At 35.9% G+C, this 21,069-nt stretch overlaps 2 protein-coding genes across 3 annotated transcripts in view; one reads left to right on the top strand and one right to left on the bottom strand.

Moving 5' to 3' along the window:
• The window catches only part of LOC143192501 (uncharacterized), a 38,857-nt gene extending 23,500 nt beyond the window's left edge, over positions 1 to 15,357 (bottom strand). Inside the window, exon 1 of the mRNA XM_076397890.1 lies at positions 15,339 to 15,357. The gene's annotated coding sequence lies outside the window, so the exon portion shown is untranslated. The remainder of the gene's footprint in view (positions 1 to 15,338) is intronic.
• On the top strand, positions 304 to 20,973 carry LOC143192491 (uncharacterized). Of its 2 annotated transcripts, XM_076397868.1 has the most exons (23): positions 304 to 519; positions 573 to 751; positions 802 to 969; positions 1,559 to 1,722; positions 3,461 to 4,060; positions 4,307 to 4,720; positions 4,779 to 4,847; positions 6,053 to 6,163; positions 6,220 to 6,675; positions 7,719 to 8,308; positions 9,541 to 9,719; positions 9,771 to 9,941; positions 9,999 to 10,114; positions 11,821 to 11,925; positions 13,426 to 13,565; positions 13,621 to 13,773; positions 14,954 to 15,140; positions 15,928 to 16,125; positions 16,177 to 16,307; positions 18,248 to 18,407; positions 18,464 to 18,685; positions 20,495 to 20,671; positions 20,726 to 20,973. In XM_076397868.1, the coding sequence occupies exons 1-23, from the start codon at positions 445 to 447 to the stop codon at positions 20,848 to 20,850; spliced, it is 4,890 nt and encodes a 1,629-aa protein (XP_076253983.1). In that variant the 5' UTR covers positions 304 to 444; the 3' UTR covers positions 20,851 to 20,973. The 2 variants fall into 2 exon arrangements, with proteins under 2 accessions (XP_076253983.1, XP_076253982.1); XM_076397867.1 differs by having other exon boundaries at positions 3,461 to 4,720.
• Positions 20,974 to 21,069: the final 96 nt, after the last annotated feature.

Consider the following 21,069-nt stretch of genomic DNA (forward strand, 5'->3'; position numbering starts at 1 on the left):
ATTATTTCTTTCTTTTTTAAACAAACTTATTGATTACGTAGAAATGAAGCCACATAGTTGAACATCAAATTGGTAACGGTCATTGATATTTTAGGGAACTATTTGAGTTGGCATGGAAACGCTTTTCTTTGAAAATAACTTCTTAGAAAAAAATAAACAAACAATTCGGAAGGTTAATGGCGAATAAATCGCGGTAGGTTCCTTTTTCTTCTTCATTGTCATTTTAATAAAAAAGACAAACATAGACGGGATGTCCGTCAACTTAAATAACGAACAAGAGCTCTAATCTTGTTTGGGCCAATTACTTATTGACCCATCTCAGTGGCCTGATAACACTTCGGAAAAAATTGAACGTTATCGTCCGATTCTCGTGCGTCGTCTTCTCGACGTTTTGTAGCCTCTTATTTTGTGATGTTGTTTTGCGAAGTTTAGTTTTTTCGAAAAATGGATGTAGTACGGAGCCGATTTGGCTTAAGGCAGTTTTTACTCTTCCTGGTAATTCTACACCATGGAATGACAGTAAGTAGATTTTCCATTGTTTTCGCCGGCCGGTAATATTCATGTTTTTGTAGATTTACGTCCCTAATGAAATCGAACAGTCAGTGAAACCTTACAGTACCGGTTTAAAAATTAAAACAATGTACAAATCTCATTCCAAACCGTATTATCACACCAGTTATAGTAAAGTTCGAGTTCACAATAAAAATTACACGTCCAGCTTACTAGATAGCCAAACAGCGGATTCGCACGGGTAACTATGATCGCTTCAGTCGAACAGCTCTGTTATTTTGGAGTTTTTAGTTACGGATATCAAGTTCGACCGGTGTACATATCTCAAGTGAAAAAAGAAAAAATTCAGAATGTTCTGACGGACCAGAACAACAATATAGTGGAGAAGGATACCTTCAATAATAGGGTAGTTTTTAAAAAGAGGATACCCAAACAAAAGAACATCGAAGTTTTCAATACGTGAGTGGTGGATTTTATGATGTTGTTAGTAATTGTCTGGTTGTTTTAATAAACAATCAATATTTACTAATATGTTGCTGTTGGTTTTTAATATACGCGATAATTTAAATAATAAATGATATCTGTAAATTATTTATAAGGAATCAAATATATTAATATTTTGTTATCAATTATATTATGTACGTGAAAAAGTAATCAACGTTTTGCATATTTAAATAATATTTCTCATAAAATTGGGATAAAATATTTGTATATTAAGTTTGACAACGTTATAATATTTACATTTTGGAAGTTATTGTTAGCTTTTTTTTCTCCAAATAAGCAATATTTTTTCGAAAGGGTGTTTTGTTCGAAATGATCTCATGAAACCTATAGAATATCATGCTTACTCACTGGATACATATGGTTATTTTTCGAGGTCTAAAGCCATTTATAGAAAAAACATATAATGAAGACATTGATATTAGAGATTGACATCGGGTGGTTCAAAATTATGAACGGCAATTGCAACATATTTAACACGAAAATTCTGAAAACTTGATTATAATTATGGCATAACCCTTGTATATTCGTTATTGTGAAATCGCAGATGTCCAAAAGGAATCAGCGGACAGTTTGTGTACGACCTATCTTGCAATCAGTATTTGGATTGCTGGAATGGCAGGGGAGGTCCGAGAAATTGTGCTCCGGGTACCTTGTTCAACCCCAAAACGTTAGAGTGCGACTATCCTGAGAAGGTAGAATGTTTAACAGGCAAGTTCATCAAGGAAATAACTAGCGTTGGGAACTATCGACTGAAAACAACTATCGACTGTTTAGTGATTGACTACATTTTACTATCGGTTGTTTCAGTCGCTATTTTTGGCCCGACTGATTTTATTACTTTTTACTATCGACAGCTTCAGTCGTTTATTTACTATTTTTGGTTCTATTAGTTTCATTAGACTGATTTTTAACGTTCTGGATTTGCCGTCCTAGACGCGACCTTGACGATAATGTGTTTTGTTTGTAGTATGATTGTAACAGGTCAATTGAAAAGTCCCCGACCTGACACATAGATGGTGCTACTAGTCCATATGTAAGCCCTAACTCTGAAAAGATGCGTGTATAAATTTGACAGCTGTCGGATCATTAGTTTGTGAATTATGTCATTTTGAGTGAAACAACTTTTGTTATTGTGAAGAAAATATAGTTGAAGCAAAAACTTGGCTTGATGTTTGAATGTTTCCGGACTCTGTCCCAGGAACATCAACCATCAAGGATTGGTATGCTAAGTTTAGACGTGGTGAAATGAGCACCGAATATCGTGAACACAGTGGACGCCCAAAAGAGGTTGTTACCGATGAAAACATTAAAAAATCCACAAAATGATTTTGAATGACCGTAAATTGAAATTGAATGAAATAGCAGACACTCTAAAGATATCAATTGAACGTGTACATCATATTATTAGGTACGAGAAAGCTCTGTGCAATGTGGGTATCGCGCAAGCTCACTTTCGACCGAAAATAACGATGAGTTGATGATTCGGAGCAGTGTTTGAAGATCATCAAGTGTAATAAACCCGAGTTTTTGCGTCCATATTACAATGGATTAAACATGACTCATCATTTCACTCCGAAGTCCAATCGACAGTCATCCCAGTGGACTACACACGATGAACCCGCTTCAAAACGTGGGAAAACGTAACAGTCGGCTGGCAAGATTATGGCGTCTGTATTTTGGCCTGCGCATGGTATAATTTTCATTGACTACCTTGAAAAAGGAAGGAGTATCAACAGCGATTATTACATAGAGTTATAGGACGAAATCGCCGGAAAACGGCGTCATTTGAAGAAAAAGAAAGTGCTGTTTCACCAAGACAATGCACCGTGTCACAAGTCAGTGAAAACGATGGCAAAAATACATGAATTGGGCTTCAAATTGCTTTCTCATCTACCGCATTCTCCAGATATTGTACCCAGCGACTATTTCCCGTTTGCAAATCTCAAAAGAATGTTTTCTGGGAAGAAATTTTCGATGAATAAAGAGGTGATCGTCGAAACTGAGGCCTATTTTGAAGCAAAGGACAAATCGTACTACATAAATGGCATCGAAAAGTTGGAGGGTCGCTATAATCAGTGTATAACCCTTGAAGGGAATTATGTTGAATAAAAAAAAACTAACTTTGCCAAAACATGTGTTTTAAACATACTATGGTAGGCCGTGAAATTTTCAATTGACCTGTTAGATAACAATACATTGTACATTAATATAGCAGCATTTTGGAACCCTATTTTTCAAGATTATTTTTTAATTTAATACCGTAAAAAGAACATTTTAATTGATTAATAGTAAAATAATTTTGCTGCATTATGTTATCTTGGCAACTATTGGGTCTTTTTTTGATTGACTGTTTTGCGACTATCGACTGTTTCGGTACTATTTTTATTCGAGAGTTCCAAACGCTAGAAATAACCACAGGAAGAAGATGCTGATTTAGAGTTTTCAGGACCACAGGGCAGTTCTCTGACTCTACAAAAAACCTCCCGATACGAGAACTTGGAACAGGCGAAATGCCCGCAGGATTTCTCCGGTCTGATACCGAACTATACGGACTGTACCAGGTTCATTCAGTGCAATGAAGGTATCCAAACCCCCAGGGATTGTCCGCCGGGTACCTTGTTCGACGTTAATCAGAACGTCTGTAACCATCCGGATCAGTGTACCTGTTTCTCTGGGCAAAGAGGCAATGAGTACCGGGTTGAGGAACAGCATGGAGGTAGTAGTGACCTGTCTTGGTCTCAACATGGACTAGAAGGAATCAACCATGGTGGTGGTTCTGGCATTTCAGGACAAGGAAGTTCTCACAGAGGCCATGGTAGGCAATATTGGCAACAAGGTTCTGCACCTGGTAAGTGCGATCCTACCAATCCTTATTGTACCAGCGGAGGTTACGTGATATCTGGTCAGAATATTTATACATATCCTCAAACGAGCTATATAGGGAATGGATCTCCACCTGGTGGGGGAACCGTGTACATCCAATACGTTATGTGTAATCCGAATGTGGAGGATTGTGGTAATTTCAAAACAGGAACCTTCATGTTGGGTCCTAAAGGTGCTCTGTGCGATCCGACGAAGCAACATTGTCAACCCTCTTCTTACGTACCCAGTGGGAATATTCAGACCAGTTCCCAGGCTCCAGTACAACCTGGCACATATTACGTGAAATATATAATTTGTAACCCGTTACAAGAAGATTGTTCTCCATACACCAAAGGTATAGTTCAGGCGGCGTATGGATCATCGCCTTTCGGGTACCACCAACCGGGGGAACAACCCGGTTGTAATCCAGTTACTCACAATTGCAACACGCTGACGTATAAAAATACAGATAGTTTTCGGCCATCATCTGGCGGACAGTCTTCAAGTTCTGCCAGCTCCATTAATTCTAACGTCGATTACGACGTATTCTGTGAAAATGGTGGGACCGGTTGTGGTCAAACCAAAACAAGCCCTGCGGATAAGACCAAAACCGCCACAGGTGGCGGCAAAGAAGCAAAATGTCCTGACGGTTTTCAGGGTTTGACCAAACATCCCACTAACTGTAAGAAGTTCTTGAACTGTGCCAATGGCATAACTTACGTGCAGGACTGTGGTCCAGGTACTGTCTTCAATCCTATTTTGTTAATATGTGATTTTCCTTATAATGTTGACTGTAAGGACGATGAGGACACAGCCCCAACTACTACGGAACTGTATGACGAAGGTATGGTGAATATTTAATTATTTTTAGTGAGATCACTAAAATTGATTCTTTTTTATAGCTTATATCAATTTAAGAGAAAATAGTAACGGACACAGTAACTGCCAAGGAGCTCAGTGTAATAATCAAGGTCAGTCACAGTTAATTTAATATTATTAGGTGCTTGCATGTATTTTGATCAGCGACGAACACAGCGTTAAACAAGCTAACCTAATTTTTAATTTCTATGCTTCCGATATTTGTTTTCACAAAATAACTTCTTTCCCTTTAGTCTTAATAAGTGGTTCAGTGTATACATCAGTTCAGTGCTAATCATGGAACGCTCAAAAATACATTTTGACATTCATTAGTTTTGAAGAAATCTGCTGCTGAACTCTATCAAATACTTTAAGAAAGTTATGGTGATACTGTCATATCATATTGATAGTCCTACCATCATATCCTAACTGTAGGTATGGGTTTTAATGGTTTAAAATTGATTGTGCCTAGAGGACCAACAAAGGTTTGAAGACAATGAAATGCAAAGCATTGAAAATCCAGCTTAAACCCTCAATGAACTTTCAGACAGCTTAACAGTTGACGAATCAATTTTATAATACCCAACGGTTGCCAGACGTTTCAATTTCATTGCACGTGAGTAAAAAGGACGAGTTTTCTGTGACTACGACATCTACTACTATGACTATCTTCTACGACAATATTAAGCTTAAAAAGCCATGGGTTAGTCTAGGAGGCGTCGACACTGAAGCGGAATATTGACGGCCCTGCTGTGCTTATGACTGGAATAGCACGGCACAGCTGCTAAAACTGAATGAAACTGTTACAGCAGATGTTTACTGATGCTAATTGAATCAATTGAATGACGTACTGTTGTAAAGAACACCAGCAACAGTGAGTAACAATCTATTATCCACGACAATGCTCGGCCACAGGGGTACTCATCAGACATAACCCCTTTTAATTATCACTTGCACTTTGAAGCTCGCTGCCAATCCAACATAGTGAGCCAGAGAGATGGGAAAGAGTTGCAGGAAATATTCTGATTAATATACAATTTTCCAATTATTCTCGACTAACCCCTTTTAATTATCACTTGCACTTTGAAGCTCGCTGCCAATCCAACATAGTGAGCCAGAGAGATGGGAAAGAGTTGCAGGAAATATTCTGATTAATATACAATTTTCCAATTATTCTCAATATATATCTTCTCAAAGTAAATAAATTATCAGCATACATACACCTAATATTAAGTCATTTTAGCAGAAGTTATTAATGAATCTCTATAAATAGTTAATTTTTACTTTAGATTAAGGTGAGTCGTATTTATCATTACAGGATATGGATCTAGCCATAAACCTACATCCTCTCAACATAGTCCTGGAGGGTACCCATTCAGTCAGTACCCTTCGTATGGTGGGGCTACTCAACCTACACGTACTTCTACAGGTACCTTTATTAGCATCATTTCTTGTAGATCCTATTAAGTTTCTTCGTCTTTTAAGGCCAAGGAGGGCAAAGGCATTATTACGGCCAAAGTACTCAGGGACAGTTTTATGTACAATATGGAGGTACATCGTCTACAGGCAGTCAGTTTGATCAAGGACAAGGACAAAGTAGTTATGGCCAACATGGAGGTGTATCATCTGCTGGTAGCCAGTTTGGACAAGGACGAGGACAAGGTGGTTATGGACAATATGGAGGTTCATCATCTTCAGGCAGTCACTTTGGTCAAGGGCAAGGACAAATTAGTTATGGACAACATGGAGGTGCATCATCTGCTGGGACACAGTTTGGTCAAGGACAAGGACAGAGTAATAATGGACAATATGGAGCCTCATCAACTGCTGGTAGGCAGTTTGGTCAAGGACAAGGACAAGGTAGTTATGGGCAACATGGAGGATCATCATCTGTGGGCAGTCACTTTGGCCCAGGACAGGGACAAAGTGCTTATGGAGGAGGTATGTATTCTGTCATCAGATCCGTATAATTACTACGGTGGTTGGGAAGGTGGGACCGGCATTTTTGATCCCCTCGGAACAATTAAAATGTATTTATATGTATATATTTATGACCCATAAATTAGTGACCCATTTTTTTTATTATTCAATTATTACATTGTTACTAGTCGTTAAATCTAGGTATATAACTAGGACCCATCGGCCTTATCTCAGTCTCTGGTGAAATAATGTTTATACATTTCACTGCAGTATTTTTTATTATATGCACCTCACTACACAAGATTAGATGGTTTGATTCTTTTAAGTCTGTGTCCTGCTCTGTGGTGGCATCCAAAAGTTGCAATACTTCAATATTCTCATGAGAATGGAGTCTTTCCTCATGCTGTCTTGCAATTCTCTTGATTTCTTGGCTGAGTGTGGGTATTTGAAGGTCTCGTAGGTAGTAATACTTCTGAGGACGTTGTTATGAGAAATTTGTGTTTTGTTTATGTTACTCTTTGCAGAATATCCTATAATTGTACTCCGTATGTCCACATATGTTTCAGTATTTGCTTATATAATAGAAATTTATTATTTACTGATAATTGTAATTTTCTTCCAATTGGCCATATAACATGTATAGCTTCGAAACTTGATGTCAGTAGAAGAAAATGACATATGTGTGAAATCATAACATTATATACCTAACAGACATCTGCTAGGAAAACCGGTAATGACTTTCCGGTACATCTGGTATGCTCTTCTGTGTGTGATACAAGCTTGTATTGTAGCAATAATATAGAACTGAAGTTCAATAATGTGGAAACTTTACTCACATATATAAGCATACAATTTTTTTGCATCTTTTTTTTTTTAATTACTATTTTCGCTTTTATAATGTGAAGTCCTAGTCGTTCGCGTTTAAGGAATATGTTCTGGATTTTGCGTTTCAATTTTTCTGGCATTCTTTTTGGTTTCCAACAAAAGGTCAGTGGAATGTGATCGCTTGCCCTTTTCATAATTTATGCTTAAACCACTCAATGACGTCATATAATCACTTGCAGGAAGCCAATCAGGACAAGGTCAATATCCAGTCAGTGGTATTAGTATAAATAATGGATATGCCGGACCCACTCTGAGCCCTGGCCAAGAGACTGATGATTCTGATTACGAAACAACGCCCATATACCAGTACGACAGTGGAAATCACCAAGTAAATGGTACTTCCCACTCCAGTATTAAAGGAAGTAATGGCGGCAGTACTGGTTTCACTCAAAAAACACCAATAAACACCTATAAACACGTCACGCCAGTGGACAAGTCCGATCGCGTTACGTACGGAGGTTTCAGCGATCAAAAATCCATGGATTACTACGACGTGTTTAACCCCGACGAGAGCCGAAACTTTATTTACGCCACAACTCAGAGATCGACGAAGAAATCGCAGAAGGCATGGCCGCCACCGTACTCCGATGTAGTCAGCACCGATGTCAACGCCGACTATGTTTTTGAGTACGAAGACGGTGAACCTGTCACTCTAGCTCCGGAGAATATCACGACGGATAAGAGGAAGAAGTCGCGATGTGACGCGGACGATTTTGTCTGCGATAAGAAGAACTGCATAGAAAAAAATTTCGTATGCGATGGAGTAAGGGTGAGTGGCGACAGTTTGTTCTTTATTTTAATGATAATCTGTTGTTTTTTTAATGTCTATTATTAAGGGTTATACCACATGATGCGCCGATTTTCTTTTCTAAATGTAATAAATGAAATTAAATTATATAAACAGTTAATATAAATAAAAGTTATTAAAAACAGCGTTATGGTACTGGAAACTATAATCTCCATAACATTTTTGTTCAATTTAATTTAGATTAGAATTTTCTTGTATGTCAAAGCCAAACTGAACTAAAACTCAGAGTTGATGCGGCAACATTGCAATGTTTCGACGTCACAAACGCAAAAAAACCTTGAATAGACTATATATTTTTTGCCAGAAAACGTTCTAAACAGTTTAAAAAACTACTGGAAAAACTATAATATAAACTATAAAAGTTCTATATCGACTTTCACACAAACTTCAATAAGTGATCTACTATACAACTTATAATCTAAATCTTATTTTAGATGCTATTATTTTAATGTCTATCCTAACTTATTCTAAAAACTATTCTAGCTCTATGTGTCTATTAATCAGTTCGTATGGCAGTTTGCGTATGAATCTACGTTTCAGAGTACTTTGTACTAACACTCCGAATCACACTCGTTATGGGTTCTGTGGGGATATCGCGCTGAATCAGTTTGTTGGACACGTAATATAGGGCATCGACGATAACTCGCAACACTTTATTATGGAACCTCTGGAGGACAGTTCAATATCATAGGTCCAAATCGGCCTAAGTATTGTCTTATACAGCAAAACCTTGTTATCTAATGATAATTTAGATTTACGCCCTATCAGCCAATGCATCTGGTTTAGTTTAAGACCAAGCTACCAAGCTGAGCTCCATGTCAAACGTCGATCGAAATTTCGAGACATCGAAATCTGTCATCAAAATTCTACACTAATATCGACATAAACAGTATAAGATATATTATATAAGTATAAAAAGAAATTGTTTTCAAGAAATATTAATATGTAGTTTGCAATGTGACTTTTTTTATTCAATATGTGGAGGTTAGCTTGGGGAAATAACTGTTTATCATTGTGGTGCAATATTATTGCTTGTTCTGATGCTACATTTACTACATGTTATTATATCTTATCACCATAGTATTTTGATTTATTTTTGTCAAAAAATAAAAAATAATAATCAATTTCTAACCTCAGAAAGTTTTTCGATGATTTTAATTAATTACATGTACGTTTCTATCATGTTGTTATAGGACTGCAACGATGGAAAAGACGAAAAATATTGTGAAAGATACCTGGACGATTTCAAGGCCTATAAGAATTCCAGACTCGATGTTTTAGAGAAACGCCGATGGGACAACGTCAGTTACTCCACTTGCGCCCTACTCTGCAAGGATAACCAGAATTTCGCGTGTAGATCCTTCAATTACAGGTAAATCCTTACTGGGCTATTGCTGATGATAAAGCAGCGAATTCATTGTAGGCGTCTTGACCGAACTTGCTTTTTAACTGACGAGAACATCGGTCGAACCGGAGCTCTGAGAACTTATCAGCCTTGCGATTATTACGAAAGACAAAGCACTTCGATGGATTGTAGCGACATGCATAAGTGTCCCAACGGGAAGTGTCTATTATCCGAGCAAGTGTGCGATGGGTACGCGCGCCGTACTTCATTTATTTGTGTCACGTCAACTTCTTTATTATTTTTCAGTTATAACGATTGCGGTGACAGAGCCGACGAGAAAGGTTGCAGGGCCAGTGATTTCGGGTATCAAGTGAGGTTGGTGGGGGGAAAGGATGACAACGAGGGTAGAATAGAGATAACGGGTAAATATATAAGGAATGGACACCATATTGATTTATTAATAAGGTGTCGAGTCATCATTTACTGTAAAAACAGATAATAATACGAGGGTGGCTCGATAAGCACCTAGCCTATAAAAGAAAAACGAAAATTTTGGAAAAGTGGCGAATTATTTCACAACATAGTCTCCTTTCAGCTCGACACACTTGACCAAGCGATGCTCCAACTTTTTTAACCCGTCTGAAAAGTGAAAAAAAGAAGTTGCACTAATTCGGCATTGTACAGCCTTATGACCGTTTTGCCCTTCTTCAGGTAGTCGATGTAGATCAAACATTGTGAACCTATCACCTTTTGGGTCGATAGGATAGTGGTGTTCGCCTTCTTAGGAGTACGTTCGGGTGAAGTCTACTCTTTCGACTATTCCTTGATCTCTGGTGTGTACCAGTAGATCCATGTTTCCTCAACGGTCACGAAATGACGCAGAAACTCTTCGGGATTGCACTTAAACAGCGTCAAAGAGTTCTCTGAAGTTGTCTCATGGTAGCGTTTGTTGTACGGTGTGAGCAAATGCGGCACCCATCGCGCCGACAGTTTTCTCATGGCCGCAATGTTAGGCAGGATATGACCAACCGGTCTTTTGTATCTTCAGTCGGCTTCAGCGACTTCAATCTCACGCACCTAGTCGTTTTCGGGGCACCTGGGCTTGGTTCATCAAATACCAATCACGTTGAAACTCGTTAAACCAATTTTTCATGGTGGTCATCGAAGGACATGAGTCAGTATACAGCATCATTGCCTTCCCAAAACAAGGATCGTATCACCGACCAATATCGCTCTTTTTTCATTTTTCTAAAGCAAACCCACTGACATGCGGTCAAAACAAAACTATTGGTCCAATTCGGCTGAAATTTTTACAGTAGGCGTCTAAGAAAGTACTACACAATATTAAATTAAAGTGAGGCTAAGTATTTATCGGGCCGCCCTCGTACATTATTATTTATATAATATAAATAATGTATAATATATTATCCTATTTATTCGACTACATAGCACTATTTAGTATCTAGGGTCATAAAATTATGATTTGTTTTTCCATTTTCTCAATGAAAACCTTGTAGATCGGTTTACGATGGGCCTGTAGTAACTACTGAAACGCTAAATGTTGAAGAAACACAGTTATTTAGAGGAGTTTTTAAAAGAGATTCATTTAGAAGTGGTCATATAAACGTTACATATAAGACCTTCACCATAAAGGACTTCTAAAAACTGTATGAACATTGGAAATAATGACAAATATATAGTTAATAAGATTTTGAGCTTAGAAAACATGGTGTACAATTTGAAATGTACACACAGCTAAAAAACATTATAAAAAATCAATTAATTCGTATTTTAACGAATTATTTCTAATATCAAGTTTATTCATATTAAGCTTCTCATACCTTCTCATACCTTACGAGAACTTATTGAATCATAATCCCTTGAAGAAGAACACTTACTATATATATATATATATATATATATATATATATATATATATATATATATATATATATATATATATATATACCATCGTCATCAAGATTGTGATGAACTACGTAGTAACTGCATACACTCCATCAAATTCTTTGTTAAAAATATGTTTTGTATGTTGAACTATAGATTATAATATAGGTTTTGAAATAATTGTTATGTCGTAATAAACCAAACCGTAATTGTTTTGTTTTAGTGTTCAACATTACTGGATATGTATGTGATGATCAGTTTTCTACAAGAGATGCCGATGTGGTATGTCGAGAGCTAGGTTTCCCACTTGGAGCCTCCGAAGTTAAAGGTAAATTTATTGGTTTTTGATAGGTTTCCTCAAGTATTATGTGAAATTTCACGATAAATGTCGGTCAGTTAAAATATTAATTATTTTGCGATCAAAGCATGTTTACAGGGTCAATAACTAAAACAGCAATAATTGAATAATATAATGATATATTGTTTCATATTATGAACTCAAGCAAGTCGTGTAATCTGGCTTAATAGAGTAGTGTATTCCAATTCATAGTAAAAGTATATTTTGTGTATTATTAACGAGTTCAGTATATGTAACAGGTCAATTGAAAAGTCCCCGGCCTACCATAGTAAAACACATATTTTTGAGAAAATTATTTTTTTTTATTCAACACAATTTCCTTTAAGAATGATACACTGATTATAGCGACCCTCCAACTTTTCGATACCATTTGCAGTATTTGTAGTACGATTTGTTCTTTGCTTCAAAATAGGTCTCAGTTTCGGCGATAACCTCTTCATTTGACAATGAAATTTCTTTCCAGCGAGCATTCTTTTGAGATCTGAGAACAGGAATCAGATCTGGAGAATACGGTGGATGAGGAAGCAATTCGAAGCCCAACTCATGGATTTTTGCCATCGTTTTCACTGACTTGTGACACGGTGCATTGTTTTGGTGAAGCAGCACTTTCTTTTTCTTTAAATGGGGCCGTTTTTCGGCTATTTCGTCCTTCAAACGGTCCAATAACGCTATGTAATTATTGCTGTTGATGGTCCTTCTTTTTTCAAGGTAGTCAATGAAAATTATTCCCTGTGCATCCCAAAATACCGACGCCATAACCTTACCAGCCGACTGTTTTCCCACGCTTTGGAGCGGGTTCATCGTGTGTAGTCCACTCGGATCTCCGAATCATCAACTCGTCATTGTTTTTGCTCAAAAGTGAGCTCGCGCGGCACCCACTCTGCACAGAGTTTTTTCATACCCAAATATTTCTTGATTAATATGATGTACACGTTCAGTTGATATCTTTAGAGTGTCTGCCATTTCATTAAATTTCAATTTACGGTTATTCAAAATCATTTTGTAGATTTTTCAAATGCTTTCGTCGGGAACAACCTCTTTTGGGCGTCCACTGCGTTCACCGTCTTCGTTGCTTATTTAACCAAGTCTAAACTTAGCATACCAATCCTTGATGGTTGATTTTCCTGGGGCAGTATCCGGAAACTGAAGTTTTTGCTTCAACTGTATTTTTCCCTTCAAAAAGCAATATTTTATCAACACGCGAAATTCCTTTTTATCCATTTTTTTCACAATAACAAAAGGTGCTTCACTCAAAATGCTACAATTCACAAACTAATGATTCGACAGCTGTCAAATTTATACACGCATCTTTTGAGAGTTAGGGCTAACTAAAAAACATATGGATTTAATTCTAGTAGCGCCATCTATGTGTCAGACCGGGGACTTTTCAATTGACCTATTATATAAATAATTTCAGGTTTCTTAATAGTGGTAAAAATGTGTTACCGATAAGAAATTTAACTTTTTTAGTGAATTCTTATTATGCCAAGGGTTTGAGAGAAAACAATACCTTATATATGATGGACGATCTTGAATGTTTGGGTAACGAAACCAGTCTCATGGACTGTAACTTCCCGGGTTGGGGAATACATAATTGTGCTGATAGAGAGGTACCTTTGGACGTTGCTTTACATTACCCTGGTAAATTCTCACAAGTTCTAATAGATTGCAGGTGTTGTATGCAAGACCCCTGAAGAAAAATGCAAGGAAGGTTACTGGAAATGCGACACCGGAAACGAATGCGTGAGGTTGCCGTTCGTTTGCGATGGTCTGGACGACTGTACTGACAATTCAGATGAAGCTGGTCATCATTGCGATGTAAGTTTGATATATATTTCCATATAACAGGTGTACCCGAAGGTCATTACCGGTTTCTCTAACAGATGTCGCTAGACTTAAATATGCAATGTTATGATTTGATATATACAGTCCATTCAAAGTTTTTTTATAGATACGTCATCAAGATGCCTGCCGCAATTTGTAAATTTATTTTAGAGTCAGACAATATTTTCCTTCTGATTTTATTCTAGTTAAAAAGAGATACAATGCCATCTGACTAGTTCGAACATGTAAACCTATGAGCCTGTCAAGGTCGTCCGGTTGTCAGACGTATGCAAAATTCTTGAGAGCAATAGTGATAAGAGCTTATAACTCTAACCTATACACTATTGTGGCTGTATAATTAACTGTAGTTTTTAGATATACTATAATATCAAAATAAATGATATTTGATAACATTTTTGTTCAATTATCTTATTTAGATTAGAATTTTGTTGTATGTCAAAGCCAAACTCAATTGAAACTCAGAGTTGATGCGGCAATATTGCGACGTTTTGACGATACAAATTTAGACGACGTGTATAACTTTGAATAGACTATATGTCATTTTATTCTTCAAAGTTTCGCTACATCCAATATCTAGATGGGGTTATGATCGCCCATATAAGTAATTCGATATGTCAATTTAAATTTCCATTATAGGCACTTGTAAGGAATAGCTGTGAAGAAAGTTGATTGGTTTTTTGATAAAAATTGCCATACAAGTGTGGCACGTGATATTTCGTAGACCGATGATATTTAAGTAAAAACAATTACATTTCTGAAAAAAAAAATTGCCCGATGATAGGTAAGATATATAGAATCACATGACCAATACATTGAATAAAAAAACACTTCCATTTTCCTGAAAAGTATGTATTTTTTTTTCGAAAAAAACGGAAATGATTTTCCAGTACACCTCATATATAAATATTTAAATTTCCTCCACTGATTTTTGTGAAATTCTGGCAACGTTGTATTTGAATTTTCATAATACATGTACTATCAAATAAATTCCCCAATAAAACATCAATTTCTTCTATATATATCTATAAATAAATATATATATATATATATATATATTATATATATATATATATATATATATATATATATATATATATATATATATATATATATATATAAATTTCAATATCTTGGGCTCCTACTTTGTTATCAGGCTCCGACAGAATTTCGATTGGTGAACGGTTCTAGCAGATTCGAAGGAAGATTGGAGGTGAAGCACAATGGTTTGTGGGGCTCAGTGTGCGATGACGACTTCAACGAAGATGCGGCCAAGATCGTTTGTCAGACTTTGGGTTATAGAGGGTCAGCGTCGATTAAAAAGGACGCCTACTTTGGCAGAAGTGAGTACAACGGTTTTAAGATTTAATTTTGAAGTATTTAAGATTTATTATTAAGTACCATAAACTGATAATATAGTTTATAAATAATATGGTAATAATAGTTAATAAATATAACATTTTGTTTCCAATAACGAAATTATTTTTGTTTTATAGTTATATCATTAAAATTTATATATAATAATTACGACAATCGCTTACCTGTCATCTTGAGCAAGCGGTGAATGAACTACAATTCATATAGCAATTACCCTTTTAATACAAACATACTACAATATTTAATACTTCTAAATAGGTTCGTTTAAGTCAAATGAAGTCCCGACAAAACTGTTTCTTTTCGTTCGGTATAGATGGCGCCATATGATTTCTGTTTTTCTATTAGTTCTGTGTTTTCACAGTATTTTTATTAGCATAACGTTTTATTTTATTTAGTTTATTTTTGGATAGATGGAGCTATATATACGTTTTACAGTTATACTCAGCTATGGCCTTTAGTAATGATATAAAGGTAATTAAGTTAATACCATAACATTGTACAATTTTATTACAATTTTGAAGAGAAATTAAATATTTAGACTATTAACATTTTCATTTATTTAATTTTCATGGATCAATATTTTGTTTGACGTAGTTTTGTTGTTTTATTGGTATGTGTAGGGGGCGCTACAGGTGCTATTTACTTTCATATTTTAATGATATACAGAGGTTTAAGTAATTTTAAAAGTTTTATGTTATTTGGTTATTCGTACCTATTGTTGGTTATATTTTCCTAATTACTGCCTTATTTCAGGTGATGGTCCTATATGGCTGGATCAGGTCACTTGTTTGGGGAACGAAAGTAGTATCGAGACTTGCACTCATTGGGATTGGGGTGAGCATAATTGCGACCACTCAGAGGACGTTGGTATAGTGTGCAGCAACATAATTGATCCGGTGGAAGAGCGTAGAAGTCATGACAAGGTTGCTAGTCAATCGATTAAAAATTTTAGTACGTGAAGATATCTGTTTACGTATAATTTTACTTATGGACTATTTTTAGTGAATCGTGACAGTTCCATAGCTCCAGTCCAGTGTGGACTACGAAATGATAACATCTTCTTACAAGGTGGTGACGTCCACTTCAGAGTGGTTCAAGGGGCGGTGGCAAAACCGGGCGAATACCCGTGGCAGGTAAAACAGTTTTTTTTAATGTTGTATAACACAAAAGGTTTTTAATTTCGAATTTTTTTAACCGATTAAATGTTGTACTATTACGAGTGCAAATCTTATGTATAAATATAAATGTCATGGTAATTTTGCAAAGTATCCTAAGGGGATTTTGGATTTAGAAATCATTCCATCGTCATCTTTGTATAAATTCGTTTTATATACATATTTTAATATATTGTATTGGATCTTTAATCATGCAGTCTGCTTTTTCCAAGTAGGTAAATCTTATCCTATTTTATATCATTAAATGAATAAATTCATTTTAAGTAGGTATTGTCGTGTCTAATATTTTTTTATCAGTGGGGCTAAATCTGGCGAATAGGGGGTACTTATTCACGAATCCAAGAACAAGGGTTTATTATTTTGAACCTTGTAGGAACGGATGTGTGAAAAGGAAGGTCCATATCTTGATGAAATATTTTCTCTTTCATCAAATATTTATTGATTTATCTTATAATGTTAAGCATACAGATTAGCTCGGCTTTCATTGTGCCGATTGATGTTGGACTGCAAATCAAGATAAAAAGTATTCTAGCTCATTCGCGCTCCTTTCAGTTATTGAAATTTTACCTGACAGACAGCGTCATAATGAGACATTTCTTATGTACATTTTATTTCTGTATATAGCTAATGAAACATGAAGTATTGATGATACATTAGATTGATTTAAGATTAATATCAACTACTAAAACCAAATATATTTAAACAATATGTACAATATTAATATATTATGTCAAACTGATACATACAATAAAATGAATATATGAATATAATAAATACTAATCTAATATTGTATTTTTTGATATTCATAGTTTTTTAAATGTTTTCTTAATGTAATGTAACAGGTCGATTAAAAAGTCGCCGGCCTACCATAGTAAAATACATTTTTTTGCCAAAATTAGTTTTTTTAACATAATTCCCTTCAAGAGCTTCTTTCTTTTGCTTCAAAATGGGCATCAGTTTCGGCGATCACCTGTTCATTCGACGAAAATTTCTTCCCAGCGAGCAATCTTTTGAGATCTGAGAACAGGAAATAGTCGCTGCTGGCCAGATCTAGAGAATACGGTGGATGAGGAAGCAATTCGAAGCCCAATTCATGAATTTTTGCTATCGCTCTCACTGATTTGTGACACGGTGCGTTGTCTTGGTGAAGCAGCTTCTTTTTTTTCAAATTGCTGCCGTTTTTCGGCGATTTCGTTTTTCAAACGATCCAATAACGCTATGTAATTGTCGCTGTTGATGATCCTTCCTTTTTCAAGGTAGTCAATGAAAATTATTCTATGCGCATCCCAAAATACAGACGCCATAACCTTGCCAGCCGACTGTTGGCACCCACTTTGCACAGAGCTTTCTTATACCCAGATATTCGTGAATGATATGATGTACACGTTCAGTTGATATCTTTAAAGTGTCTGCTATTTCATTCAATTTCAAATTACGGTCATTTGTGGACATTTCGTTTTCGTCGGTAACAACCTCAGTTTCTTGCTTCGTTCACGGTCTTCGGTGCTTATTTCACCGCGTGTAAACTTAGCATACCAATCCTTGATGGTTGATTTTCCTGGGGCAGTGTCCGGAAACTCGGCATCGAGCCAAGTTTTTGCTTAAACTGTATTTTTTCCCTTCAAAAAGCAATATTTTATCAACACGCGAAATTCCTTTTTATCCATTTTTTCACAATAACAAAAGTTGCTTCACTCAAAATGCTGTAATTCACAAACCAAAGATCCGACAGCTATCAAATTTATACACGCAACTTTTGAGGATTAGTGCTAACTAAAAAACATATGGTTTTAATTATAGTAGCCCCATCTATGTGTCAGGTCGGGCACTTTTCAATTGACCTCTTAGAGTTGTTTAAATCACCAAGTTTGATAAAAAAATACTTATTATATATTTAGGCAGCTCTGCGAATAAAGAATCAAGGCAAGTCAGCTCACTGGTGTGGCGCAGTTGTTATCTCGTCAAAATGGGTCTTAACCGCTGCTCATTGTCTGGAAGGGTATCCCAAAGGAGCCTACGAAGTGGTGGCTGGAGAATATAATTTGGACGAGAATGAAGGTAACCAATACCACTAAATAAATTCGTTATTTTTCTATTTTGTCTTTTGTATTCAGGAACTGAACAGCAGGCTTTCATAGAGGAGTACTATCTGCATAAAAATTTCCGTGAGGGTCATAAAATGGGCAACGACATAGCCCTGATCTTGTTGAAAGGCACCGGATTTAGATTGAACCAAGATATCCAGCCTATCTGTTTACCCGATGAAAATTCAGATTACGAGAGTGATTTGAATTGTACCATTTCTGGATTTGGTACCATTCAAACAGGAAAATCAGGTGAGATTTTCGAGTCTTTTACTTCTGAATGTTGATATTAGGTTTTTCCTTTTAATTGTTTTTATTAATTTATTGTTATCAGTCGAAAGAACATGATAGTTAAATCTCAAACATCTTCGGTATTTTCATTCTACGCACTTGGACGTTGAATGCTTGTTTATAAAACCACACCAATATGCTCACTTTCCTGTTTTATTGTGATTTTTAGTGCCTCAGATATTGTTGGTATTATTGGTGAAATTGGTCGATAAGGATTTACTTCTTTTGGTGGTCATCTAGTGCCCAAAAGTCCAAACAAGTATTTTCTTTGGGTTGACTTCAGTTTTGATTTTACAATATTGATGATCTCTTTTGCTGTTACCAGTTTAATAGGCGGATTTTTGTCTTTATTGTAAATAAGTTGATTTTCATTGAATTTGAAGCTTTAGTCTGATCGGTAACTGCTTAAGAGTTTTTTGTTGGTTGTGTGCTTGATTTTCACCAATTCTCTTATAAGCTTATGTTATGCAAACATGATAATTTTAATTTTTTAATGCCATACCATGGATGGACGATTTCTTTGTCATCTGTCATATCTTGCAGATATTTATATGTGGATTATTTTTGGATTTCCAACTCCTTTCCAATCTTAGTGTTATATTATTTAATATAATTTTTTTGATGTTTCATTTTAATATCATTTTCACATAATTTCCTTAATTTTATAAGTTCGGGAATATTATTGCGACAGTTTGCTGGTTGACCAGAACGTTTTTCATCGCTTCAAGCTTAATTGTTCTATTGTCTTAATTTTTACCTTTAATATGCCAACACTTCACAGTCTGTTAGTTTATTTATTAACATTGACATACTTAGAATCAAGTGGTGAATGATGTGAGATTGGATCAAAATTTCTACATAGTTACTGAAAATTGCAAGATAGAAACTGCCAACCAAACTCAAAAACAATTGGCAGAAGCGTTAAATGTGGCCCAAGAAACGATTAGTTACCAATTACGAGCAATGGGGAAATCCAAAAGGTGGAAAGATGGATGACACATTCATTGAATGACAGGCAGATGGAAAATCGAAAAATAGTCTGTGGGATGCTGCTTCAAAGGTATAATCGGAAGTCAGTTCTAGATAGAATAGTGAGAGGTGATGAAAAGTGGATTTATTTTGATAAAATGAATATATGAATATAATAAATTTATTTTGATGTTATTACCTGACTAAGCCGGCCGATCGACTCCAACGCCAAATCGTTTTGACAACGAACAAAGACAACGCTCTGTGTTTGGTGGGACCAGAGTGACGTGTGTATTACTAACTGTTGAAACCTGATGAAACATTTAATAGAGATCGCTACTAACAACAAATGATCGATTTGAACCATGCATTGACCGAAAAACGTTCAGAATGTGCCCGAAGACATGGTAAAGTGATTTTATAGCACGATAACGCGCCATCATGTAAAGCAAAACCGATCAAGAAAGTGTTGAAAGTACTTGTATATATCTTTCTGCAACTTTTAGCATTAATGGGACACGAGCTTGCAGAGCAGCATTTCTCCAATTTCGAAGAAGTTAGAAAATGACTCTATGAATGGTTTTACTCAAAGGACAAACAGTGTTTTTGGTTATTTTTTGGGTAATAAATTTGGGTTGTTAAATTCCATGAAAGATCGGCAAGATGTATAGAATAAAATAGCCAAATACTTTAAATAACTAAAATTTTTCATATTCTTGAAAATTATGTAAAAAAAAAAACGGAAATGACTTTCCGGTACTCATGGTATTAATGATTCTATATAATTGATTCTTTCTACAGCATATTCCCACAAACTAAGAGCAGCGTGGATACCAGTCCAAAAACTGGACGTGTGCAAGATGGCTCATATCTACGGTTCGGCGATAGCTGAAGGTATGTTTTGCGCTGGAGATCTGGACGGTGGGGTCGATGCCTGCGATGGAGATAGCGGAGGACCCTTGGCCTGCTTGGATAACGGTAATTTTTTATCGATTTTAGCAATAAAACAATCTGATTTGACCTGTTTAATAGGCGTTTTCACGTTATATGGTATAACGTCTTGGGGACAACGATGCGGATATGCTAACAAGCCGGGTGTTTACGTTAAAGTCGCCTATTACAAGAAGTGGATCGAGAGCGTGATGGAGGAGCACTGAATATTTCTTGGCGGTTTTAATACTTGAGGGATTGCTGTGATCTAATTGTAAGCTGAGAGTTTATCAATACATAATTGCAGAGTTGTTAGTAGATGTAGTAAATAAAGTTAACTTTTAATAAAATTGGGAATTTTTTGAGTTACATTCTAACCTGAAATAAAATTACCACAACACAAAGACAAATAAATCGTTTAATATTATGGTGGGTACAGACCAGAG

The sequence above is a fragment of the Rhynchophorus ferrugineus genome, unplaced genomic scaffold (assembly GCF_030347505.1).
Source record: "Rhynchophorus ferrugineus isolate W39M unplaced genomic scaffold, kcgeb_rfMv2 rfM3, whole genome shotgun sequence".
NCBI lineage: Eukaryota > Metazoa > Arthropoda > Insecta > Coleoptera > Curculionidae > Rhynchophorus > Rhynchophorus ferrugineus.

What these genes read in the sequence shown, in the direction of transcription:
- LOC143192491 (XM_076397867.1), top strand. Translation starts at nt 445, where the DNA reads ATGGATGTAGTACGGAGCCGATTTGGCTTAAGGCAGTTTTTACTCTTC. An exon ending in ACAAAGTGCTTATGGAGGAG is followed by an intron (nt 6,676 to 7,718) that starts GTATGTATTCTG and finishes AATCACTTGCAG; the next exon opens with GAAGCCAATCAGGACAAGGT. An exon ending in AAGCTGGTCATCATTGCGAT is followed by an intron (nt 13,774 to 14,953) that starts GTAAGTTTGATA and finishes CTTTGTTATCAG; the next exon opens with GCTCCGACAGAATTTCGATT.